Below are 24,389 nucleotides of genomic sequence, written 5' to 3'. Positions count from 1 at the left end.
AGATGCGCTGCTAGGGCTCTCTTCAGCGTTCTGTGTTATAACCATCAAATATAGAACCTCGCCGCGATCAGCATAGAGCTCTCAATTTTGCTGGTAACTGTTTCATAGAATATGAATTTAGTATTGCCTGCACATTTGTGGTACGAGGCTTGAGGTGAAGGGCCGACCAGCTGCTTCCTGGTATCCGTAATAGCAGCCACATGAACCTTCACGGCATTAACAACGTAACGCTTCTCCCTAGTGCGGCAGCCTTTGTCGACGAGTTCGATTTGAAGAAACGAAGTAAGCTTGTGCTCGGTAGCGAGCTGGCCGTCAACAAACTGATCTTTGGCCAGACGTTACTATGTTGCCTGACGACACACAGCTGCGTCCACTGGTAAGATGCCCCCTAATCCACCGACGCCTGTCTAGGGTGTCATAACGCGCATCACAATTTTATCGCAACCACCAAACATTATGATAATTGCCATTGTCAGTCCAAAGCTGGATCTCCTTATTTGACCTTTCACCACTACGAGAATGCCCTCTATCGACAACTCGAGCTCAAAAAAACTTGATTTGTACCTCATTTCTGAGGCAGATATACCTTATGAGCAAGATGTGTTGCGGCACCCATATATGCTTGCGCCATGGATTAGGTACATCGAGCATAAACTCGAATCTCCAATTCATGAACGAGTTTTTGTTTTTGAGCGGGCATGCAGAGACTTGGGACGATCGTACAAGGTATGGAAAATGTATCTTGACCTGCGGGTGAAGTATTTGGACGAGATCAACCCGGCGAAGTTCGAAGATGAGTTTGTCAAGGTCAACGAGTGCTTCGAACGTGCTTTGATGATGCTGAGTAAAGTAAGAATTGGTTTCGGTTATAACGATGATTGCGTTTTCTAATGGACGTTTTAGATGCCGCGATTATGGATTGATTATTTGCAATTTGTTATGAAGCAGTGTCGAGTGACAGAAACACGGCGAGCGTTCGATCGAGCACTCCGTGCGCTCCCAATTACTCAGCATGACAGAATATGGCCACTTTACCTCGATTTTGCAAAATCAGTCAAAGGGCGTACGGCAGTATGTGTTTATAAACGGTACCTGCAATATAAACCTCAGGACAGAGAGGACTACGTCGACCTCCTCATGAAACTCGATTACCACGCCGAGGCGGCACAGCAATATATCGCAATTCTCAACACCGCTAAATTTATTTCAAAGAACGGAAAGAGCCAATTTCAAATTTGGACTGAGTTGACAGATTTGCTCGTACACTATGCCCGCGACATCCGTGATCATTTCAAACGTCAGGGAGGCGCGGCTCGAAATAGGATTGATACAGAGAAGATTATCCGGTCTGGCATCGACAAATTTTCGGATCAGCGGGGGAAGCTGTGGGTTAATCTGGCAATGTATAAGATTGCGATTGGCGACTTTGAAGGCGCTAGAGATGCGTTCGAGGAAGGTGTCACCACCGTTATGACGGTGAGAGATTTCACGCTCATTTTCGACAGCTACGCTGAGTTCGAGGAGTCTGTTATTTCGAGTTTGATGGAAGCGACCGCCCAGCGTGAAGGACAGATCGATGACGAGAAGGATGCGGAGTTGGATATTCGGATGATGAAATTCGAACAGCTGATGGACAGACGGCCATTTCTAGTTAACGACGTTCTGTTACGACAAAATCCAAATAACGTCGTTGAATGGGAAAAGCGAATTGGACTGTGGGGAAGCAATGCAGAGCAGGTCGTCAAGACATACACGGACGCCATTGCAACGATCAAACCGAAGAAGGCGCCTGTTGGGCAGCTCTACAAGTTGTGGACAAATTTTGCGAAGTTTTACGAGCATGCTGAGGATCTTCGGCAAGCGCGGATTATTTTCGAACGAGGCGTCAAGGTTCCATTCAAGTCTGCCAATGAGTTAGCGGACTTGTACATTGAATGGGCGGATATGGAGTTGCGAAATGAGAATTTTGATCGGGCAGTTGACATTATTGCCAAAGCTACCAGCGGGCCACAGCGATCCAACATTGACTTCTTCGATGAGAATCTGACTCCACAGCAACGGCTCCATAAAAGTATGAAGTTATGGTCATTTTATGTGGACTTAGTGGAATCAGTGGGCACTTTGGACGAGACGCGCAAAATTTACGACCGGATTTTCGAGCTCAAGATCGCCACTCCGCTGACTATTGTGAACTACGCGAACTTGTTAGAAGAGAACAAATACTTCGAGGAGTCGTTCAAAGTATATGAACGTGGCGTGGAGCACTTCAGTTACCCAGTTGCGTTTGAATTGTGGAATTTATATCTCACAAAGGCGATGGAGCGGAAATTGAACCTCGAACGACTGAGAGATTTGTTCGAGCAAGCAGTTGATAAATGTCCACCAGAGTTCGCGAAACCGCTATATCTTTTGTATGGCGAGTTAGAAGAGACTAGAGGACTCGCACGCAATGCGATGCAGGTCTATGACAGAGCAACAAAGGCAGTGTCAGATAAAGATCGTGCGGAAATGTATCGGTTCTTCATTAAGAAGACTGCGGCCACTTACGGATTGCCTGCGACCCGGACTATCTACGAGCGTGCTCTTGAGTTGCTGCCAGATAGAGACTGCCGCGAGCTTTCTATTGACTTTGCAGAAATGGAAGAGAAACTAGGAGAGATCGATCGCGCACGCGCTGTTTGGGTGCACGGAAGTCAATTTGCAGACCCGAGGATACATCCTCGGTACTGGGAGAAATGGCACGAGTTTGAGGTTCTCAACGGTAGTGAAGAGACGTTTAAAGAAATGCTGCGAATTAAGCGGTCAGTCCAGGCTCAGTATAATACAGACGTCAATTTTATCGCGGCCCAGACTGTTGCGAAGAGTAAACCACAGGAGACTCCACCAAAGTCAGCTGCGGTATTGGAAAAACTGGCAGCACCGTCGTTTGAATCGTCTGGAATGATACCAGGTACTGAGAATGAGGAAAACGATATATTGGCTGGTGGATTTGGAGATGGTGAAATTGAGCTAGATATGGATTACTAGCTGAATCACAGCGATATGGCGACTTGTACTATAATTTATAGTTGTATATTAGCCATCTAGTGCCAGTTTCACTACGGCAACTAATACACGCTAGCGGGTATCTCTTCAACGAGAGAGATTCCGACAAGCGCAGTCGACGCAGATATTCGGAGCTGAGCCTCATGCTTCATTGGGTTAGGGTACAATGTGATAAGAATAATCAGCTTCTGAATATTCCAGCGGCAGCGCCATTGTATGAGTCTGAACAGATAACGAACTTTTTGTTTCATGCGCAAATTGCCCACATATATATGTTGTCTATTGCAACAATGACCAGTATCACGTCTCTCCCGTGGCGGGTGCAGTTCTTATTCCCTAGCTAACCAAACTGGGGTTTGAAGAGCTGCATGATTAGATTCCTAAACTGTGCGCATCGATACGCCTCAAACGAAGTGTGGCAGTAGCTGACGGATATCCCGCAGGCCAGCCGAGTTTTTACCCTTGGGGATATCTCTTCACTTGGGAGCTAGAAATCATTTCTAATGTATCCACATCGATAGGTAGTCCAATTCTGATGTTCCTACAAATATAACTGGAACTAACGGCCACTCAGGTGCTGCTCGTGGAAGTTGGGTGTTGATAAGAACACGGAAGCATGCTTTTCGGATGTCCCACCAGCTAGAGGTCGTTTGAGAAGCCAAACAGGGAATGCGCGTTTCCGCATTCGGTTTCGCGCGGGCACCAGCGCAAGTGCCAACAATTTGCTTTTGCGCCATCGGTCCCGGGCACCAGTGATTTTTAGCTTTACGTGGTTCGGCCAGCCCGAATTATCTTGGCTATCTCCCAGCGCTATTTTGCCACCACAGCTTGCACCTTAGAAGCGGCGCAACATTCCGAGCCTCGCAAGTACGATGTGTGATTGGGTTAGGGTGTGTGGCGAAATACTCCCGGGACAACTTATCTCCATTTTCTCCGCGTAAAGATTTGTTGGCGTCCCTGTGGACATTCTCATTCTTTTTGCTGTTTCTGTCAATTGGGAATATCTCTAAGACTTTCCTACTATTGGAATTTGGAGATTGGACCTTCATCCGCGTGAATTGGTAAAGTCAATGTCGAAACGGGAGAATATATAGTATACCGCGCATTCACCAGTTTCCAAACCTTTAATATAGGCAAATGGTTCAACTGTTTTGTCCGTCTCCTTCGTGGGACGTGGATGACTTTAATACATGCGTGAGAGAGAGGTAAGTGCTTTTTGCTGAATGACATGTTGGGGAGGACGCATTTGCTTCAGCAAGGAGTAAAGAGGGTTGTCTCTGCGTTTAGCTCAAGCGAGGAATAGACAAGAACTGACTGGCTAAAGATATTTTCACTTTTGGCTCCCTATATTGATAGTGCTGGTCTCGGTCGTGCATCTTATCCTTTCAAGCACTGTGCGACTTCCTGGATTTCTCCGGCGCCGGTGGTTCAACAAAGGATATACTCAGCTTCCGACAGATGCGAGCCCAATTGATGACTCGGATGAAGAAAATCTGGACCCGATATACAGATTGCGTACAACTGACGCGGGTGCTGAGTACGACGAAATCGTTGAAAATGCCCATGATCGCGACGTGGAAGATGACGCGCTCGATATTGCCCCTCGTACTCGAGTGGCGGCCACCAATAACACGTCGGCGAATGGGAGCGCTGACCGGAGTCCGACATTGGTCCTCAATGCTACTCCTGCTAGACGATTACGATCAGTATTGGAGCAGGTCGTTGCAATTGCCTTGACAGTGGTTCATGTTCTCACATTGGGAGGTATCATCTTGGTTGAGTATCCGCCGTACTACTCGGAGCGCGTCCAGTTGGTTCATTTTTCTATTGCATCATCGATTCTTTCTGTAAGGTTACATGCTGTGCTGGTGGATTAGATAATTGTTTCTAACCTCGGTTTAGGCCTATATCCTTGCACTATCGACAATGCGACTATCACCGTCAGTGAGATATAATTCACCATACTTAAGAGTCCATGTCGCTTTGTTTTACGCGTTTGTATGGCTAATCTCGATTGTAAACTTCCGGTCGGCGCTTGTGCATTCTTCGCGGCAGTTCGTCACCTACTTGTGCACGTTCGACTTCTTGAGTTACAGCGTTCTTGTTGTTCTCGGGGTGCTTTCCCCCCTCCATGATCGTCCTGCCTATCTTGAGACAGTTGACGGTCTCAAGCCTAATCCAGTTCCCTACGTTTCGATCTGGGAAACCATCACGTTCTCGTGGGCCGACAAACTCCTCAAGTTGGGATATTCTCGTCCGCTGACAATGGACGACGTATGGGACTTGAAAGATGATTGCCGTTCTGCGCTCCTCATGCCGGGCTATCGTCTTGCGAAGAACGGGGGAACAATGCTATACGGCCTAATTAAGTACTTTCGTTTCCGTTTGATCTATGGATTCTGCTTCTCAGTGATGTATGCCATCTTCACCTTTACGCCAACAATTCTTGTACGTCAGATTTTGCGCCACCTTGAAGATCCCTCTCGGGAGCCTAATCATATGGCATGGCTGTATGTTTTCTTGCTACTGGCGTTTGCCTTTGTGAATGCGACATGTTCTGCTCAGGCATTATGGACTTTCCGTGAGGTTTGCGTTCGCACGAGAGCCGTTATTGTGGCTGAGTTGTATTCAAAGGCTCTAAAGCGTAAGGTTGCGGTGAATGTTCCAGACAGCGCAGAGGCTGCGGCTGCAAAGGCAAAGCTTAAAGCTAAGGAAGACGCTAAGGAAGGTAACAATGCGGGCAAGAAGAAAGAAAAGATTGAAGATGAGACGATTGATCTCGGTCGCGTCATTAATTTGATGGCTGTCGATGCCTTCTCGATTGCAGAAGTCCTTGCCAGATTGAACCCATTGATCAAGGGAACGATGATGATTTTCATCTCGATGGTTTTGCTTTACCAGACTCTTGGACCCAGTGCGATTGCTGGAAGCTTGGGCATGCTTACACTACTGCCTATAAATTACAAGTTCTCAAGAACTTTCGGCAAAATTCAGAAGGAACTTCTCAGTATCACGGATAGACGTATCCAAAAGACCAACGAAATTTTGCAGAGTATCAAGATCATCAAGTTCTTTGCTTGGGAAGACAGATTCAGGGATCAACTTCAAGAAGTGCGTAATGAGGAAATTAAGACGCTTCGCAAGCGCTTCCTGATTCTCGCTTTCGCTGCTATGGTGTGGTTTGGCTTCCCGACGATCATCACGTTCATTACATTTGGTTTCTACACCATGATCGCGAAGAAGGAGCTTACAGCTTCAGTTGCATTCAGCTCGCTATCGTTGTTCAACCTGATGCGCACGCCTATGGATCGCCTGGCTGAGATGATTACAAATGTCATTGAAGCCCGTACTTCGGTTGAGCGTGTGCAAAAATTTTTGGACGAGGAAGAAACTCAAAAGTATATTCAACTGAGCAAGACACGTCGGTCGCATGGTGATCCACTTATTGGCTTTCGAGACGCCTCATTCGCATGGGGAGCTGGGCAAACGAACTTCGACTTCAAACTCCAGAACGTTGATATTACGTTTGAACCCGGCAAGTTGTCGGTCATTGTTGGACCTACTGGTGCAGGAAAATCTTCTCTTCTTATGGCTCTTTTGGGAGAGATGAATATCCTGAAGGGCAAAGTCTTTCTACCCGGATCGAGCTTATTGGAGCAGCCTGCTCAGAACAAGACCACGGGCTTGGTTGAATCTGTTGCGTACTGTGCTCAGCAACCATGGCTCCTTAACGACACTATTCGGGAGAACATTCTGTTCGGCAACAAGTACAACGAGGCTCGATATAAGCAGGTCGTCCAGCTCTGTGCACTTCTCCGCGACTTCCAAATTCTTGAGGCCGGCGATCAGACCTTGGTGGGTGAGAAGGGTATTTCACTCTCCGGAGGACAAAAGCAGCGTATTTCTTTGGCCCGTGCTCTCTACTCTACTGCCCGGCATCTCATCCTCGATGACTGTTTGTCTGCTGTTGACTCCCACACGGCGCTTTACCTCTACGAGAACTGCATAACTGGTCCGCTCATGAAGGATAGAACCTGCATCTTGGTCTCCCACAATGTCGCGCTCACGCTCACACTTGCCGACCATGTTGTTGTCCTCGAGAATGGTCGCATTGTCGCACAAGGTGTGCCGGCCGATATCGTTGCTTCTGGCATTCTCGGTTCAGATGAGTTGCTGATCAACAGTATCCAAAACTCTCGTGAAGTCTCTCGCGTACCGTCTGCCGTCAATGTCGCTGATAAGGACGCGATTCAAGTCGCGGCACCGCCACCTACTGAACAGCAGGATTCTAAGGAAGTTACGCAGAAGCCCAAGAAAAAGGCGAACGAGGAGCTTCAACAGGTTGGTATGGTTAAGCTTGGAGTTTACGTTTCCTACATCAAGTCCATGGGCAAGAGCAGATACTGGACTCTTGTTTTCGTAGCTTTCGTATTGCATCAGGCCGCTGCGATTTCTCAGAACTGGTGGGTTAGAGTTTGGTCGGCGGCCATCTCGTCTGTTGAAAGTCTGATTAGCATGAAGAGCATGTCTGTCGCTTCCGCTGCAGCTATTACGACTGTGGGGAACAATTTTACATCGTCGGCATCCGGTCTATTTGAGTATGCTCCAGAAGCTGGCGTTCGCAATGTGGTCGGACCGTTGATACATGTTGGCGAGCCTACCTCGTATTTCAGTACTGCCGAGTATGTGGACCATATTCAGGATAGCGCAAAAGGACCTGAGTACTACCTTGCTGTCTACGGTTTGATCGCAATTGTTTACATCGTTCTGTCGTTCTTGCGAGAAGCCCTTTTCTATTTGGGATCTCTTTCCGCTTCGAAAAGTCTCTTTGATAAACTGCTCAATACGATTATGCGCGCAAAGCCACGCTTTTTTGATTCTACTCCTGTTGGCCGCATCATTAATCGATTCTCGAAGGATGTTGAGAGTATCGACCGCGAAGTTGCGGTCGATGCTTTGGTATGTTGCACTGATTGATGCGGTTACTTGCTTGTAACTAACTGAAGCAGAGTTTCGTCCACTCTATTCTCTCAGTCTGCGTTATTATTGGCGTCATCAGCGTGATTGTTCCGGGATTCTTGTTGATTGGCGTTGTCATCAGTATCATTTTCTTCCTAATCAACTTATTCTACTTGCAGTCGTCCCGTGAGCTGAAGAGAATGCAGTCAGTCACTCGTTCACCGATTTACCAGCATTTCGGAGAGACTTTGGTCGGCATCAGCACTATTCGTGCCTACGGTTATGAGCAGCGGTTCATTGCAGATAGCATGCACAAGGTCGATACGAACTCGCGTCCATACTGGATCATGTGGGCGCTCAACAGATGGATGTGTTACCGTACTGATTTGTCCGGTGGCCTAGTGTCGTTCTTCGCTGGCGTGTTCGTCTTGATGTCGCGAAATTCGATCGACTCTGGATTGGCTGGCTTGATTCTCACGTATGCTATCTCATTTACTGAGAATATGTTCTGGGTTGTCCTACTTTATGCCACGAATGAGATGAACATGAATTCAGTTGAGCGTATTGACGAGTTCTTGGCGATTGAGCAAGAAGCTCCAGACATTATTCCGGATAATCGTCCACCACGGAACTGGCCATCAAATGGCGCTATCTCGGTCACTGACTTATCACTTCGATATGCTCCGGAGCTTCCTCGAGTGATCAAGGGAATTTCGTTTGATGTAGAGCCTTGCTCCAAGATTGGAATCGTGGGCCGTACCGGAGCTGGTAAATCAACCATTGCCTCGGCTTTCTTCCGATTCTTGGAAGCGGATACGGGCAAGATCGTTATTGACGGAATTGATATTTCCGCAATCGGCCTGCGCGATTTGAGGCAAGGCCTCACAATTATTCCACAGGATCCGACGTTGTTTACCGGCACTGTCAGATCTAATCTTGATCCGTTCAGCAATTATAGTGACAATGAAATCTTTACTGCGCTCCGACATGTGCACTTGATCGATGAAATCCCTGGAGAGCAGCCAGAAGCCAGTGGAAGCTCCAGCGCTGGTCTTACTGTCGCAGAGCGGGAGGCGCGGGATATGAACGTCTTTTACAGACTTGATAGCCCTATTACCGAAGGCGGCGGTAACTTGTCACAGGGACAAAGACAGCTCATGTGTCTTGCGCGGTCATTACTGAAGTCACCCAAGATTATTTTGTTGGATGAGGCAACAGCGTCAATTGATTACAATACCGACGCGCAGATACAGGAGACGATTCGAACTGAGTTTTCGCGGACTACAATATTGACTAGTACGTTGCCATTCACATTTGTTGTGGCTGATATGAGGTCTTGCTAACATAGTGCAGTTGCTCACCGGCTGAGGTCTATTATTGACTATGACAAAATCCTTGTTCTCGACTCTGGTCTTATTAAAGAGTATGATCACCCGCATGTTCTCCTTCAGCAGAAGGATTCAATCTTCAGAAGCATGTGCGCCAGCAGTGGTGAACTAGAGGCATTGGAAGAAATGGCGAAGCAGGCATATGAAAAACTAAAGTAGATGGCACATACAGCGTTTGATGGCGGACATAAATCATCGGCATATTTGATAGTGTTTTCCGGGAGTAGATATCATGGAATAGTAATATAGAGAAATAGTTTTGTACTGTTAAAAGATTGTTTACATTGTACTTTGTTGACACCAAATTGTTTATTTGTAAGAGCATTACTTTGGCATTGTTAGAATCAATATATGTCTACGTCGAGTACTTTGCAAACCCGGCTTGGATATAGGAAGAGCTAAATAGATCAATGTAGTATGGACCAAACATTACCTGACTAACGGGTACAGACAAGATATTCTGAAATCGGAAAGGACGCCTACGGCACTTGAAAAGTCAGTCACGAGAACTCCAGAATTAGAACGGTGCAGGCGTCATGCGCCAGCGATCTCGTCATCTCAATTTATCCGGCAATTCGAATATCTCAGAAGTGATTTTTGGTATTTTTGGTTGTCTTCAGTCTCTTTCAGAAGCAGAACTGATTTTAATTGTTTTCATCACAAAACGAATTGGACTGATGACGATCGACGACTGGCGCATGCACCATAACACAAACAATGTGTCTTCATACCTTGACATTAGAATACGCTAGCCGGCCAGTGCAATGAAAATTATAAGATACACCTAATTCCCATACGTTAGTTATTCATTCTAGTAGATTATTCTATGCAAGAATATGACATTATTAGACTTGTTCAGATGGTAGTGCATGTTTTCTAATGGCTCATGAATTGTCGCCGAAGAAAATATCGTGATAGATTTCCTCATAACACAGGCTCTAACCTAATCAGATAGAGGCACTTACCGATATAATGGAATCCCGTCATAGCTCAGAACATATACTAGTGAACAGGACCTATTGAGCAATATGTTAGTCAACGTCTTCGTGTTCAGCGTAACGAAAAACTGTCCGCACACGTATAGGAAGAGTAGAACACAATACGTCATAAACGAAGAATTCCTAATTATTTATCTGTCCTGCATATACTTCCTCGGTCAGAAATGTCTATAATCATGCGTATCGGTTCTTTCCCCCCACTAGTGCGCGACAACTCGAGATAGTACCTTACCAAAAACCGATCGGGACGACAATAGAAGAATTAGCCTTTGCAGAGCGGCAACTTGTTACCGTTTCAGTAGGATCATATCAGATGCCGGGTGCAAATTGTCGTTGACAACTCACAACTCCTTGTACCTCCGGGAAAAATTTTGTAGTTGTGCGAAATTATGGGTCGGGTTATTCTACTGCAGCATGGCAACCCTAAGTTGTCTCCAACCTGCACGCCCGCGCGTACCCTAGTCCATTGCAAAATTGTAAGCGTTACCGTGAGAATTGTATTATGAACATCTCTATGATAATGTTCACGTATAACTCCACTTAGTACACATAATCACATAGTAATACCAGAATTGAAATGATACGTCCTGGCAATAAGCAAATAAGCGAACATCAGGCACTTCTGTGCGCATCCCTGAACCAGCATTTACTTAAAATGCTTGGTGACAATTGAATAACTCCTCACAGTTTACAGATTGCACCGTCGTGAATTATTAAGGCAAGGCCATTTACTGAATATCTTGTGTTGACAGGAATGTTTTTGTGGTCGATCACTATGTTTGAGAACGAGCATTCAGATGTTGATCGAGATTCAGAACCTTCAGTATGTCAATGAGCAAGCCTCACAAAGTTCAAAGTCATAAACGCACGTCAATAAAAGTGTCGGTCCCTCTCTGGACGGCAGCAACGCATCGTCGATCATCGAATCTTACTTGCCATACCCGTTTAACATCTGACAACAAGTCCTTGACAAATTCCCCACTCTTGATGTTCCATAGCTTTAATGACCCATCACTTCCTGAAATAACTTTATCATCATCATGCTGGAAGCAAGTAATGGCTGCAGTATGTCCTTCCAACTTGTAGATAAAATCTCCAGTCTCCGGATCCCAAACCCTGAGCGTTGAGTCCGCCGCAGCTGAGACCAGTGATGTCTGGTTCAAGCCGAGTAGCCCGACGAGATTGGTATGGCCCTCTAGCGTATATAAGCACGAGCCTGTTTCTAGACTCCACACCTTGACAAGCAAGTCCATCGACCCAGAAATGCATCTCGAGCGCTTAGAATCGATCACCACGGAGTACACCTTCGCACCATGACCAGCCAGCCTGAATAAGCATTCGCCGGTTGAAATCTTCCAAACGCGTACGAATGTGTCATACGAACCAGACACCAGGAGATCGCCGTGACCCGAAATGACTCGGACAGTGTGAGTATGGCCATGGAGAGCACGTAGAAAGAATGGACCGTCGTCATTGTCTGGAACGGTCTCCGGTAGGTATTCGGCATCCGTTTCTAAGTCAGGCAACTTCCAAATTCGCAGAGAAGCATCGCGCGAGCCAGTGGCAATGATCGGCTCACTTGGCTCCACGATTGGTTTGCCATCCGGTGTCGTACCTGTTCGAACAGGTTGAATGATCTCAAGGCACCGAACGGTAGAGGTGTGGCCATAGAAGATATGGGTGCAGATACCTTTCTCAATATCCCATACCCGGACAGTGCGATCCGTTGAGCCCGAAACTAGCGTGTTTCCAACATATTGCAGGGCCCAAACACCGCGTTCATGACCACGGAGTCGATATCTTAGCTTTCCTGTACGAGTGTCATAGACATTGATACATAGATCATCCGAGCCAGTGATAATCCTTTCGGAATCGAATTGCAGACACGTTACAACATTCCGACCGTGCGCACCGAATGAGAAGTGCTTAGGATTCGAGTTCGAGTTTGAGTTCGATGCCATCTGGATATGGACACCTCTCTTGGAATCAGGAGCAGCATTTGAAGTACAGTGTGCATAGGGTTACCCTAATCCATCAACTCTACTTGAGCATCTTAATGGATATGACGTCATGTCGCAAAGCTGCTTTGGATGCGCGAATGCGACAGTCACGAGTCCCGTATTAAAGTTCCAATGAGGTCGGTGTTCTGCTTAAAGCCGCACAAATTGTGCAATTATGGAGCATTCGTCAATTCAACCAAGGGGCAGCGGTAGGAGGAGTCAAAAATCTCGACTATAAGAACCCCAACTTCTCCCCCGTCTGGTCGCCACGCGATCGAATTCCCAAGATCAGGACTCTTAACTTTGGGCGTTTGCCTTCTACCTTATGTTTAACTGTCATATTTTTGAGATTTTCTGAATATTCAATATATTTAGAATTTCTTGATTTTGTGTTATTTTGTCTAAAGTAGCATTTGGAAAGATTTTGATTACTTTCATTTGCTGCTGAAGATTCGATAATTGGTGTTGCGAGATTGCAGCAGATTATTCCACTGCGGTCTTTCTTCGCATATCTGACTTATTTAAAGAAAGAGCTTTTTCAAAGAGAAGATATTAGTATTCGCAAGACAGTTCGGCTCCGCTGACTTTGACACGTAAAGGCTAGCAATATACTAGCTGGTACATCACGTCAGGTCGATACTTTGCATAATAGTCCAGTCTATCTGGGAAGAAATATATCATATTTCGTTATAATCTCTCTTAAACTCTTTCTTTATTTGCATCTTCGGATTCTAAATCAAACATCATAATCTTCGTACAATCTCATACTTACCAAATGGCCCGCGCCAGTAGACCAGTGATGAATGGCAAGAGACGGAGCTCTACGCTTTTGCGACCGGAAGAAACTACGGTATCGCTGGCCGTTGAGAAAAGTAACCGGCAGAAGGTATGTATATTTAATTTGTTATGTTCGTCGTGTCACTCACTGCTCGGCAATGCAGTTGCATTGCCTTGTTTTTGGTGGCGACTCGTGATCGTGGCTGTGCATTGGGCCGCGAGTCTTGATGTGGCTGTGCTGAGAAAGGAATCATAAGTGGTTTCCCGAGAATTAGACCCTTTCTCGGCCATGATCCGGCTTACGTCTTTGAGCTGTTGGTGAACGTGTTTGCTAATATTTGGACAGTGTGAATTGGCTATCGAATCCGCACTTAGGGAGTCCCCAGCCTCGCAGAATGTCGACGTTAAAGAAATAAGCTCTGCTATCGAAGAAGAAATATATAAGGCGAACGGTGCGAATATTGGTCCAAAATACAAAACATCGATGCGGTCACATCTTGTGAATCTCAAGAATAAGAAAAATGACCTCCGAGAACGAGTTCTTTGTGGTGAAATCAGCCCACAGAAATTTGCCAGCATGTCTACGGAAGAGATGTCAACAAGGGAGCGGATCAAGGAGGACGAGCTATTGAAGCAGCGGAACTTGGAAGCCCACATCATATCTCAAGATGCTGCGCCAAGTAACATTCTCGATGTTAAGCTCCATGATGGAAGAGAGCGGGGCAAATGGGGGGTGACGACAAGTGCGGCCGCAATTGATTATTTTGAGTGATTCAAGATTTTCGGGAACTATGTTGTACTTAAACTAAATTGTTCGGATTGGGCGTATAAAGAGTTGGCGTTATCCGGTTTTACGGTGTTAATGTGTATATTTTCGGTTTAGGGGTGGAATTGTTCTAAGTTAATTAACCCGTTCTTAGTTTTTTCGTTTACCAATAATGTACCATTACTCTAGGCTTAATGTTTTTAATCAGTAATAGGAATGGCTATTGTTTGCACACTGGTATTTATGCACTGTAAAATCATGGGTCCTTCGCAGTTCTATTAAGTCGGTAATAAACTCCGAGAGCTAGAACATGCCTGCGAGGCACGTGATATATTGGGTTAGGGACGCCCTTAGTCCCGCTTACGTATGAACTTGGTTTGTAATTCATCGCCTTTTCGCCTTCAACTCTTCTACTTGCATTTTGCAGACTTACCTCGGCTCATTGCAAAAGGAGAACACAAAATTACTTGTAATTTATCTGTGCGGCTTGATTTTCTAGAATATTGTTTCTAAGCTTGCTTTTCTGAGTGAACAGGGTTGTTGCCACAAATGGCGACCTCTACGACAACCACGGCGACAGAGCCTTACAATGCTGGAACAATCCCAACACTAGCAGCACCAGAGCCAGAGCATTGTCCCGGCACCGAATCTGAGCTGGCTGGAAAAGCTGACGCGTGTGAGGGATGTCCTAATCAGCTTATTTGCGCGTCGACGCCGAAAGGTCCGGATGTGGATCTGCCAGCCATCCACAAGCGAATGGAAGGCGTGCGGCACAAGATATTAGTTCTGTCAGGCAAAGGAGGAGTTGGCAAATCTACGTTTACGTCGATGCTCGGGTGGGCTTTTGCGCAGGACGCAGACAAGGAGGTTGGTGTTATGGATTTGGATATTTGCGGCCCGTCGATGCCAACCATGATGGGTGCCAAGGGCGAGCAGATTCACATGTCAAATTCGGGTTGGAGTCCCGTCTATGTTGCGGATAATTTGGGCATGATGAGTATAGGATTTATGCTACCAAATGAGGATGACGCAATCATATGGCGTGGCGCGAAAAAATCGGGCTTGATAAAGCAGTTTTTGAAGGACGTTGATTGGGGCAGTCTCGATTTCCTTGTTGTTGATACGCCACCAGGCACTAGCGACGAGCACTTGAGCGTGAATCAGTACTTGAAGGATACGGGTGTGGATGGGGCCGTCTTGGTAACTACTCCGCAGGAAGTGGCCCTTCTCGACGTCCGCAAGGAAATTGATTTTTGCAGGAAAGCGGGTATCAAGATTCTCGGGTTAGTAGAGAACATGTCTGGATTCGTGTGCCCGAATTGCAAAGGCGAGTCATTCATATTTGCGCCTACTACTGGTGGCGGAAAGGCATTGGCGGCGGACATGAACATTCCATTCTTGGGCTCCGTTCCTCTAGACCCGAGAATAGGTCGCGCGTGTGACTATGGCGAGAGCTTTCTAGACGAGTATCCTGACTCTCCAACTTCAAAAGCTATCATGAGAATCATTCGACAGGTCCGCGACTCAGTCGGTGAGCCAATGGAGGATGATGACGGAGATGAAGTTGCGATTGAATTATAGTCTTTGCATGCATGACTTTGCTTCTTTGGTTTTTGGTAGATTTTGGTGTGGGTGCATTGCAGTGGATTAAAAGCTTTAGGATATGTTGCTGTAAATATTAGGCTTCAATGGAAATCTTATTGATAGTGATCTAATTGTCATAAACGACGTTATATTATCATGACGTAACAGCATATCACCATTTGGATTGTAAATGGTACATCAATGGTAATAAGCAAAAAGCAAATGAACATCTGCATGCATCCATTATACGCCCGACACGTCTTACCCAGCTAAAAACGTATAAAATGCTATGTGGCCACAGATACAAATAGCTACTGGCAACTGGCCATATGCACAATCGTAATATTTTTAAAAAGAAACATTTTCGCGAGTATGTTACAGAGACTTTTAAGCGACCTGTTCTATCTGAGAACCCGTGGCATAGGTAGGGGGTGGCCGAGTAGTAGGATCGTAATCGAAGTTTAGGACCTTAAACCTAAGTCAGCACTTGCGTCACATAACCGGAATAATCGAGACACATACCTCAATAAAAGTGTCGGCTCCTCTCTGGACGGCAGCAACGCATCGTCGATCGTCAAATCTTACTTGCCATACCCGATTAAGATCTGATAGTAAGTCCTTGACTACTTTCCCTGTCTTGATATTCCACAGCTTTAATGTTCCGTCACTCCCTGAGACAACTTTATAGTCATCGTGCTGGAAGCAAGTAATGGCGCCAGTATGTCCTTCCAACTTGTAGACAAAATCTCCAGTCTCCGGATCCCAAACCCTGAGCGTTGAGTCCGCCGCAGCTGAGACGAGCGACGTCTGGTTCAAGTCGAGAAGCCCGACGAGAGACGTATGACCCTCTAGCGTATATAAGCACGAGCCTGTTTCTAAACTCCACACCTTGACAAGCCAGTCCATTGACCCAGAAATGCATCTCGAGCGCTTAGAATCGATCACCACAGAGTACACCTTCGCACCATGACCAGCCAGCCTGAATAAGCATTCGCCGGTTGAAATCTTCCAAACGCGTACGAATGTGTCATACGAACCAGACACCAGGAGATCGCCGTGACCCGAAATAGCTCGGACAGAGTGAGTATGGCCATGGAGAGCACGTAGAAAGAATGGACCGTCGTCGTTGTCTGGAACGGTCTCCGGTAGGTATTCGGCATCCGTTTCTAAGTCAGGCAACTTCCAAATTCGCAGAGAAGCATCGCGCGATCCAGTGACAATGATCGGCTCACTTGGCTCCACGATTGGTTTGCCATCCGGTGTCGTACCTGTTCGAACAGGTTGCATGATCTCAAGGCACCGAACGGTAGAGGTGTGGCCATAGAAGATATGGGTGCAGATACCTTTCTCAATATCCCATACCCGGACAGTGCGATCCGTTGAGCCCGAAACTAGCGTGTTTCCAACATATTGCAGGGCCCAAACACCGCCTTCATGGCCATCGAGTCTAGCTCGCAGCTTTCCCGTACGAGTGTCATAGACATTGATACATAGATCATCCGAGCCAGTGATAATCCTTTCGGAATCGAATTGGAGACACGTTACAACATTCCGGCCATGTCCAGCGAACGACAGATGATTAGGAGTCGACTTCGGCGACATCCAGTTGCGATTAATAAGATAATGCCGGCGATATATCGCTTTGTACATGTTCGGGAATGGAAGAGATGTATTAGACGAGTTTGACTCATACTGTCCGGTACCGTCGAATACAACTGAGGTTTGCGATGGGGTCGAGTATTTCCGTTTTCCGCTCGGCTTCTTCTTTGATCCGCGCTTGCGCTTGTTCGATGGCGGTAGGTTGATAAACTCCTCCATTTCATCACCGACCATGCTTACTTCTGGAGAAGACATTGAATCCGTTGGCGGACTAGGAGGCGGAGGTACTGGTTTGGTCCACCCTTCCATACCCCATCCTTCTCTGATCGCGCGTTCCATTTCTCCGTGCTGGAGTGCAAAGCCATCAGTTTCTAGCAGCTTCCGCCATGTGTACAATGATCCATCGACAGCCTGTTTCCAGGTTCGGGACACTTGCGCGGCGATACATAGAGATTTCACGTCCAGATACTGGAGAATATTTGCGACAAGTTCCTGAGGCAGCAACGCAATAAAGTCGCATCGGAGGGCTGGGATAACTGTAGATGCAACCACCGACAGCGTTTTCTTGGAACAGCGCCGCAAGAATTGATACATGACGTAGTCCTGAACATTTTCTGGCAACGCGTCAAAAGTATCAAGCATTGTAGGAATCTGCATCATTACGGCGTGACTGTTCAAAACGGCATCAGGAACCGAGCTTCGATCGTCTTCGTCCTGTGATGAGAAATAATCCTGCGCATTTGACTTACGCTGTGATCCAGTGACCGGCGAAAGTGAGGGAGAAGGAAGAGACAGAGGATCAACGGGGTTGGCAGCCTGTGCTGCCTGTATGTCGATAGACAATGCAGAGCAACTCTCCATCTTCTCATCCGTCGAAATGTCAGGCTCAGCCGTGATAACAGCCCCCCGTGGTGCAGCTGAAAGGGGCGTGGCTAGCCCAAGGCCAATGGATGGCGTATTTTGAGCTGTGTCATTTGGTATGGTGGGCTCAACTGTCAGACCATCCTGTTGTCGCGGAGAGTTTTCAAGACTGGGAGTTGACATGTCAAGTTGGTCTTTGCTCATCATTCGTCGCTTGTGGATTCTGGAAACCGCCTTATTAATGTCTACGGGCCCTGAGGGTTGGGCGCCGCTGGGTGAACCTGCTCTCTTTCGAGACGTCGCCTCATCGACCTTGAAAGCTGTCACTCCATCAGATGTGGATGTTGTTCTAGTGGTAGTAGTAATTGTGCGCGACTCGGCTCGCTGGGTCCTTCGTTCGGAATTGTAGCCGTCGACAAGCATTTGCTGCAACTACCAACATGTCAACAACATTCCTCTTAAGAAATTTAACATAACATTCAACTCACGTCGATGAGAGGTTCAGACGAGTTGGCGCTCTCACTGAAATGGGACACGCGCCCCCCCAATTCGAAGGAGAAACTTCTTAATGCTGCCGGCGTCGGTTGATCTGCCAGCGGATATACCAGCGGATCTAAAACTTCGTCCTGGAACAGGTCCACGTCAGATCGCACCTCGCTCCGCAACTTCCTCCGTCGCGGTGGATTCAGTACGAGAGGCGGAAAGTTAGTTGTCGTAGTCGTGGTGGTAGTCGTCGAGACGACTGTTGTCTTGGTGGTCGGCGCCAGAGAATACGACCCGATGCTCACAGACTGTCGTCCGGTTATATTCTGCGCAGGTCCCGAAGACTCGGCAGCGCCTTCTACCACAGACGGAGACGGCATCGCGGACCAGTACGACGTCGAAGAAGACTGCCGGCGTTGCCTGCAATACGTGACGTCTCGCGTATAGCAAACAAGTTACGCTCGTGAACTGCAGACCGGCAACGAGTGCAAACGGGCCCGAAACTAAACAAATCCAAGTGGCTTATTTGTTGACTTGCTGTAGCGATGCTGGAATGCTAACAGGATTTCGTTCCCACAGAAACAATCGAACGGCGACAGTTGTCAATATAGCCCTAACCCTCAACTGGCGCCAAGGAGCCTGCTGTTTATGGCTTAACGCGCGCGACCATCAATCGTACTAGCAACGGTCAAAGGTTATTACGACCATATTCCTTTGCTAGATGCTCCGCTGCGAAATAGGACAATAATGCCAGCAAAAGTTTATCGATCTCTCCTTCAAGAACTTTCAGAATGGATGACCTCGGCGCGGTCGCAGCAGCCGCCGGCAGTTAGCCGGCTCTTACAACAGACCCTTGACATGTCCGCGCCGCCGCCTCCGCCGCCGCCCCACGCGACAGGGTCGGAAAGCACGAGCGATAGTACTCTGGATCAATTGCATCAGCAATTGAAGACTTTTGCACAGGAACAGTTTAGAAGCGTTGCGGAAGAGCATTCGGGTGAAGCGGCTGAGAAAAAGACGCGAGATGCGATTGAGATTTTGACATATTTGCGAAGTCAACGGACATACAAGGTAAAGTTATGTCGGCAGCTGGTAGAGGACAACGGCTTATTGGGTGATAGGCATTGCTAGACAAGTATAACCCGACAGCGACACTGGAGGATCATGAGAGAATTCGTCTCACTGCCCGTCGGGTCGGTTTAGAACTTCCAAAGGATATTCAAGAGCGATTTCAGAAAGAGGATGAGCTAGCAGACAATGGCCCCAATGTTGACGAAAAGACCGACAATGACAGGGATAACAAGTGATAGTTAGGATGGCAGACTTTTATTTGTATATAGTTACTTCGGGAACCGGTTCTGATAGAGATAATTGGATTATTTTGGGATTCGTTTTTACGCTTTACTCTATTGGTGATGATGACATATTCCACGACTTCCCTGTGCTACTAGTATATTATGCTACAACCTAAGAGAACAAAAAGCTATGAATGACCGCTCAATTAAACACTCAGACCTCCGCCGCCAAGTTTTGCGCTCAGAATATAATGTCGTCGTCCTTATCCGCCGTCAAGTCCTCAGGGGCTGCTTCTGTAAGTGCGCTAGGGCCCTGTAAATGTTCGGCATCTAGAGCCTGTTTCGCCGCCAGCTCGGCAGCAAGTTCGGCCTCCCGGGCGGCAGCATCACGTTGCTTCTTATCTTGGACCTTCTTGAGACGGTAGAATTCTTCTCTTTCTAGCTCGTCCAGCTCGTTGTTAATATCTATCCAATATCAGTCAGCACCAACACAAGTCATACGGCAAACGATTAGAGACGCACATTTGATGGTATTCTCAGTACGCGGGATGATAACGTGCTCAATAGCGTTCACACGACGGTTGGTAACCTTGATGACCTCGTCCAAGATGACGAAGGCTGTCTGGAGCGACGCGAGTTCGATCAAAGTCTCGACAGCTTTCGAGTAAACCTCCTTCGCCTTTTGAACTTGCTGACCACCTCTTCCAAGACCGGTCAACTTGAAATCTAATTGCATGTTAATCCGAACCCATCATGACCTTGCCCCTCTCCGACATACCATTGTTCTCCTCGATGTAGTAGGCCTCGAATTGGGGAAGATAAACACCGGAAACGTTCTCTTGCTTCGCACGAACGCGGAAACGAGCGTTCTTGACGGATTCCTGGACCTGGTAGCCAATGCTGTCGCCCGTGGCATAGGTGACCTCGGCGAGCGAGAACGCCGCGACCTGCATCACACGACCCATTTTCCGCTTGGCCTATATTTTCCCATGCATTAGAACTGTTCCCAATTGCCATCTTTAACACAAGCACGCAAGCAGACTAGGCAGCGGGGCGCAAGAGAGAGCGTCGCGACCCATGCTCATGGACTGCACATGTCCGATATAGCAAACGCACCTCATCGATTCTTCGAGTAATGTCACGGAAACGACCAGTCAAAGCCTCAGACTTGCGCTTCAACAAACTGTGACCGGTGGTAGCACCCTTGAGCTTACCCTTCATAAGGGTGAGCGTCATTCGGGTAGGGAACACGGCCTCTCTATGACGGCTGTATTAGCACATTCCGCCGTACTCAATGCCCCACAATTAACTCCAGACTGAACCATAATACCTGTTTGCTGCTCCAGACATTATGGACCGGGAAATTCAATGAATGAAATGCAACTGAATAGACTATGGTCGTCAATTTGCTGCTGTCCTGTAGGACGAGAGCACTGACGCTGCGAATGAGATAAAACGGCGATAGCTTGTGCGCCATCCCATTTTTACACTTATGCCGTAATTGCGTAGTAACCTTGACGGTGACTGCAGGCCGAAAAAGGTGATGATTTATGAAGAGGTCCATCAATTCCAAGTCTATTCCATTCACGATGTACAACTAATTAACTGCAAAAATAAAAAAGAAGAGTCTAATTGCTCTAATCCGCCAATCAATTGCTGTTGTCTACTGCTAATTACTGCGCAATAACCCTTTATGACAATTACTCCTTTCCGAATTTTCATTTGTATAACAGATCCACTCGCACAGGTGGCAATTCCACATTCTTCGTGCCAGCATGATAAAACACGTCCCCATTACTCTCCACAAAGTGTCCCTTATGTCCCCAATACAGATTTGACCGCCAATCCCACTCATCCACGATATCCACCAACGTCTGCAAATGGCCATACGTGGCAGGTAATTTTCCTCTTGGTCGCCTAAGGCTGAGGTATGTTGTGACGATCGTCAGGATGAGCCAGACCGAAGTTAGGTAAAGCAACTGAGGCGAGTTCATTCGGAGGGTTGTGTAGTTGAAATCGACTGCGAGACCATAAATCCAGTGCAGAGAAACCTTGAGCAACAAGAGCACAAAACTCCAGAGATTGGTCAATGGAGCTACGAGGGAGTTGTAGCTTTGATCACAGCCGTCTTCGGTCGTTGCCTTTCTCCAAATGTCTTCGTCGCGGCAAAGAAGAACCTGCGATTCCGCAAAGTGGCTGCCGATGGTAATGACTAACTGCACACAGGTAGCGAGCATTATCGAGACCAGTACCGATGACGACTTGGTCTGCAGTGTGGCCGAAGTTGATGAGTCTGCCGAATTGAACGATTTTATCGTAAGATTGGGTGTATTTTCGTTTGGAAAGAAATTCCAATCGAATGATTTCGATGTTCCGTCGCCGCCATTCTTCCTTATAACAACTGTAACAATGATAAACCATGCCAACAATCCAACGAATATCGCATACGAGATAAATACTGAGCACACCGCTTGCGCCCGCGTGAATATAGCCGATATTTGTCGCGTCTTTGGCGACATTGGAAGTTCGCCAGAAGGCTTCCGTTTCGATTCGTAAATCGGTGCCATGCAGCGACCGTATCGGTTCTGCAATACTGTGCGGTCCATATCATACTTGTCTCTGGTCGACGCAACAAAAGCTGCCACTAATGGCGAGGAATTCCAGGATGGTATGCGGGTGACGGCGAGACCCCAGATACAAATTGCGCACTGAACGAGAACTGAAATTCCCAAAACTATGGGAGCAACTTTTGTGAATTCTGGATACGTGTCCGATGCGGTGCTCCGATAGATAACCAACATCGGTGTCGTCGCGTACGAAACCGCTGTGGCATACATATATATCGTATTACCCAGCCAACCGTTCGGCCGCGAGTGCCTCGCATGCGAAACAAGCCGCAAATTAGAGTTAAACGCCAGTCTTCCTTCCTTTAACAGCGTCCATTTCAAACATGTCCCGTGAACGAATCCAAGCGTTTCGGTGACTATGGCGACCACGAACGTAAAGAGCAACGAAACGACATCTCTGGCCGTCTCGTTAAAACGCAGAGATTGACCCACGTGATTTTGAACATTGCTTATTACTTGCTTCACTGGCTCATTGATTTTGTCGGACAAGATCCCGATGAAAAAGAATGCGCCTCCAAAAACAATGCTGAGGAGCAGCATCATGTAGGAGACCACCATGGCAAATCGAGCGCGAGGATAGAGAGTCGACGAAATTGGGAATTTCTCGGCATCCTCGATGTCACCACGAGTGGGATCATGTAGTTGCTCGTAGTCACCTTGCCGTTTGGGAACTGGAGACGACTGTTCTGGTGGTAGCCGCGCAGAAAATGCCGGCGGTGGAGACGATGTGCGTTCCGGCATGTTTACGTCGGGAACTGGATCATAAGTTGGCGGCATTGAAGCTGGCTAAGCATTTAATAGCACAGAAGACCAGAGATCAAATTTTACATTAGAAATTGTAAGAGAAGAGCGCGGATGGGCAAGCTCATCAGAAAGTGGTGAGACGGGATGTGCGCCCCATGGCTGCGGTGCAGCACGGTTGCAACATCCTCCGACCCCCGGGCCACGGCTAGAAACCTTCCTCACTGGAAATCCATTGCACCCTTGGTACAGCATAGTGACAACTGGGCCAAAATATTGGCTACTCGTGCAAAATAAACGAGATCTTCATGGAACTATGCATTGAATCGAAAATGGAGCCGGAACTGATGTATGGAGTTAGCGGAAATTGCTGACGCATGTATTAGACGGCACCAGACCCAACGTTTGACAACTGTGACCTTTTAGTTCTCATTACGCAATTTCCGCAGTGGTTCTTCAACTCTCCCTTTCTCCCATGGCCAGAACGTCGGCTTTCTCGTGCAGCATTACTGCGATGCCAGTGGCTCCTTATTTGGCACATACGAGGCATATCTTAAGATAGTATTCACAATGCGAGGCAGTAACTGGATGTAAATGCAATTTATTGTAGCTCTCAAGGTGATGAAAATTTCAATCACGATACGAGAAGATATATCGTCAAAATTTCAGCGTTCAATCCTCCCCACCATGATTGTGAGGTACGGGAAAGGTTTCGTAACGGGGCAATACCCGACGCGGCCGGGCTGGACTGGACTAAGACCCGACTGGACGAACGATGTACACAAGAACTATATTTTGGAATACAAGACTTCTTACTTGGACTAGCAGCGAGGACAACCCGCTCGTTTTATCTTCTGCCACCCGCGTCCTATTCTATACGCAAGCAAAACCAAAGGACATGCAAATAGCAGGCGCCCTCATGAGGTCACGTAAAAGGACACATGCGTACGCGGCGTCAGCCGCAACAGCCGCACCAAGCCGCAGCCCCTGAAGCGCATCCTGACAGGGTTCACGCTGTTCGGTCCCCTTGACGGTTCTCCACATGCTCACCAAACAAACGGGTTGGCGGCTTTGCCGGCATATTCGTCTAGCAACCAATCAGCATAACACAACATTTAAATTGAACCGAAATCTATTGGATCTTGCCGTGCACAAAGGATCGACCGTGACTGAAGCGACAAAGACCTAGTCAAGAGTCGATCTGCGACGGGCGAGTGTCCAGGAAGCGCGACAGAGAAGCACAACGGAGTCTGATTCGTACCCCTG

The 24,389-nt window shown here is 47.3% G+C and overlaps 9 protein-coding genes across 9 annotated transcripts; 5 read left to right on the top strand and 4 right to left on the bottom strand.

Moving 5' to 3' along the window:
• Nucleotides 1-430: 430 nt before the first annotated feature.
• POJ06DRAFT_43947 (uncharacterized protein) lies at nucleotides 431-3,108 on the top strand. Its single transcript, XM_056191030.1, has 2 exons — nucleotides 431-849; nucleotides 904-3,108. Exons 1-2 carry the CDS (start codon nucleotides 520-522, stop codon nucleotides 3,025-3,027), a joined length of 2,454 nt encoding a protein of 817 aa, XP_056040213.1. The 5' UTR covers nucleotides 431-519; the 3' UTR covers nucleotides 3,028-3,108.
• A 926-nt stretch (nucleotides 3,109-4,034) lies between these two features.
• On the top strand, nucleotides 4,035-9,740 carry POJ06DRAFT_43890 (uncharacterized protein). The gene is made up of 5 exons (XM_056191028.1): nucleotides 4,035-4,250; nucleotides 4,370-4,892; nucleotides 4,948-8,004; nucleotides 8,055-9,300; nucleotides 9,358-9,740. The coding sequence occupies exons 1-5, from the start codon at nucleotides 4,183-4,185 to the stop codon at nucleotides 9,549-9,551; spliced, it is 5,088 nt and encodes a 1,695-aa protein (XP_056040212.1). The 5' UTR covers nucleotides 4,035-4,182; the 3' UTR covers nucleotides 9,552-9,740.
• Nucleotides 9,741-10,796: 1,056 nt separating this feature from the next.
• POJ06DRAFT_43892 (WD40-repeat-containing domain protein) lies at nucleotides 10,797-12,514 on the bottom strand. Its single transcript, XM_056191029.1, has one exon. The coding sequence runs from the start codon at nucleotides 12,349-12,351 to the stop codon at nucleotides 11,248-11,250; it is 1,104 nt and encodes a 367-aa protein (XP_056040211.1). The 5' UTR covers nucleotides 12,352-12,514; the 3' UTR covers nucleotides 10,797-11,247.
• A 651-nt stretch (nucleotides 12,515-13,165) lies between these two features.
• POJ06DRAFT_241405 (transcription factor S-II, central domain-containing protein) lies at nucleotides 13,166-13,939 on the top strand (the record flags this gene model as incomplete). The annotated part of the gene is made up of 2 exons (XM_056186134.1): nucleotides 13,166-13,276; nucleotides 13,514-13,939. 2 exons carry the CDS (start codon nucleotides 13,166-13,168, stop codon nucleotides 13,937-13,939), a joined length of 537 nt encoding a protein of 178 aa, XP_056040210.1.
• Nucleotides 13,940-14,331: 392 nt separating this feature from the next.
• Nucleotides 14,332-15,635, top strand: POJ06DRAFT_263331 (P-loop containing nucleoside triphosphate hydrolase protein). The gene has a single exon (XM_056188862.1). The coding sequence runs from the start codon at nucleotides 14,483-14,485 to the stop codon at nucleotides 15,512-15,514; it is 1,032 nt and encodes a 343-aa protein (XP_056040209.1). The 5' UTR covers nucleotides 14,332-14,482; the 3' UTR covers nucleotides 15,515-15,635.
• POJ06DRAFT_278888 (WD40-repeat-containing domain protein) lies at nucleotides 15,636-19,087 on the bottom strand. The gene is made up of 3 exons (XM_056189773.1): nucleotides 18,466-19,087; nucleotides 16,040-18,409; nucleotides 15,636-15,985 (listed from the first exon to the last, which is right to left on the bottom strand). Exons 1-3 carry the CDS (start codon nucleotides 18,838-18,840, stop codon nucleotides 15,905-15,907), a joined length of 2,826 nt encoding a protein of 941 aa, XP_056040208.1. The 5' UTR covers nucleotides 18,841-19,087; the 3' UTR covers nucleotides 15,636-15,904.
• Nucleotides 19,088-19,148: 61 nt separating this feature from the next.
• Nucleotides 19,149-19,859, top strand: POJ06DRAFT_263325 (uncharacterized protein). The gene is made up of 2 exons (XM_056188861.1): nucleotides 19,149-19,531; nucleotides 19,582-19,859. Exons 1-2 carry the CDS (start codon nucleotides 19,208-19,210, stop codon nucleotides 19,765-19,767), a joined length of 510 nt encoding a protein of 169 aa, XP_056040207.1. The 5' UTR covers nucleotides 19,149-19,207; the 3' UTR covers nucleotides 19,768-19,859.
• Nucleotides 19,860-21,176, bottom strand: POJ06DRAFT_263323 (ATP synthase subunit D-domain-containing protein). The gene is made up of 5 exons (XM_056188860.1): nucleotides 21,086-21,176; nucleotides 20,872-21,013; nucleotides 20,534-20,732; nucleotides 20,278-20,481; nucleotides 19,860-20,220 (listed from the first exon to the last, which is right to left on the bottom strand). The coding sequence occupies exons 1-5, from the start codon at nucleotides 21,103-21,105 to the stop codon at nucleotides 19,997-19,999; spliced, it is 789 nt and encodes a 262-aa protein (XP_056040206.1). The 5' UTR covers nucleotides 21,106-21,176; the 3' UTR covers nucleotides 19,860-19,996.
• Nucleotides 21,177-21,313: 137 nt separating this feature from the next.
• Nucleotides 21,314-23,364, bottom strand: POJ06DRAFT_263320 (uncharacterized protein). Its single transcript, XM_056188859.1, has one exon. The coding sequence runs from the start codon at nucleotides 23,157-23,159 to the stop codon at nucleotides 21,474-21,476; it is 1,686 nt and encodes a 561-aa protein (XP_056040205.1). The 5' UTR covers nucleotides 23,160-23,364; the 3' UTR covers nucleotides 21,314-21,473.
• Nucleotides 23,365-24,389: the final 1,025 nt, after the last annotated feature.

Source organism: Lipomyces tetrasporus (genome assembly GCF_029532465.1).
Source record: "Lipomyces tetrasporus strain NRRL Y-64009 chromosome Unknown POJ06scaffold_13, whole genome shotgun sequence".
In the NCBI taxonomy this organism is placed as follows: domain Eukaryota; kingdom Fungi; phylum Ascomycota; class Lipomycetes; order Lipomycetales; family Lipomycetaceae; genus Lipomyces; species Lipomyces tetrasporus.
This window is presented reverse-complemented; position numbering and strand designations above follow the sequence as displayed.

Bases quoted from the DNA above. Each gene is read 5' to 3' on its own strand.
- POJ06DRAFT_263320 (XM_056188859.1), bottom strand. From the start codon at position 23,159: ATGCCGCCAACTTATGATCCAGTTCCCGACGTAAACATGCCGGAACGC.
- POJ06DRAFT_43890 (XM_056191028.1), top strand. From the start codon at position 4,183: ATGGTTCAACTGTTTTGTCCGTCTCCTTCGTGGGACGTGGATGACTTT. The intron at 8,005-8,054 runs GTATGTTGCACT...TAACTGAAGCAG, and splicing joins AAGTTGCGGTCGATGCTTTG to AGTTTCGTCCACTCTATTCT. The intron at 9,301-9,357 runs GTACGTTGCCAT...AACATAGTGCAG, and splicing joins GCGGACTACAATATTGACTA to TTGCTCACCGGCTGAGGTCT.
- POJ06DRAFT_43892 (XM_056191029.1), bottom strand. From the start codon at position 12,351: ATGGCATCGAACTCAAACTCGAACTCGAATCCTAAGCACTTCTCATTC.
- POJ06DRAFT_263325 (XM_056188861.1), top strand. From the start codon at position 19,208: ATGCCAGCAAAAGTTTATCGATCTCTCCTTCAAGAACTTTCAGAATGG. The intron at 19,532-19,581 runs GTAAAGTTATGT...ATTGGGTGATAG, and splicing joins GAAGTCAACGGACATACAAG to GCATTGCTAGACAAGTATAA.
- POJ06DRAFT_263323 (XM_056188860.1), bottom strand. From the start codon at position 21,105: ATGTCTGGAGCAGCAAACAG. The intron at 21,014-21,085 runs GTATTATGGTTC...CAGCCGTCATAG, and splicing joins ATGTCTGGAGCAGCAAACAG to AGAGGCCGTGTTCCCTACCC. The intron at 20,221-20,277 runs GTGCGTCTCTAA...GATATTGGATAG, and splicing joins TACTGAGAATACCATCAAAT to ATATTAACAACGAGCTGGAC.
- POJ06DRAFT_43947 (XM_056191030.1), top strand. From the start codon at position 520: ATGCCCTCTATCGACAACTCGAGCTCAAAAAAACTTGATTTGTACCTC. The intron at 850-903 runs GTAAGAATTGGT...TGGACGTTTTAG, and splicing joins CTTTGATGATGCTGAGTAAA to ATGCCGCGATTATGGATTGA.
- POJ06DRAFT_278888 (XM_056189773.1), bottom strand. From the start codon at position 18,840: ATGCCGTCTCCGTCTGTGGTAGAAGGCGCTGCCGAGTCTTCGGGACCT. The intron at 18,410-18,465 runs GTGAGTTGAATG...ACATGTTGGTAG, and splicing joins CGTCTGAACCTCTCATCGAC to TTGCAGCAAATGCTTGTCGA. The intron at 15,986-16,039 runs GTATGTGTCTCG...CTTAGGTTTAAG, and splicing joins GAGCCGACACTTTTATTGAG to GTCCTAAACTTCGATTACGA.
- POJ06DRAFT_263331 (XM_056188862.1), top strand. From the start codon at position 14,483: ATGGCGACCTCTACGACAACCACGGCGACAGAGCCTTACAATGCTGGA.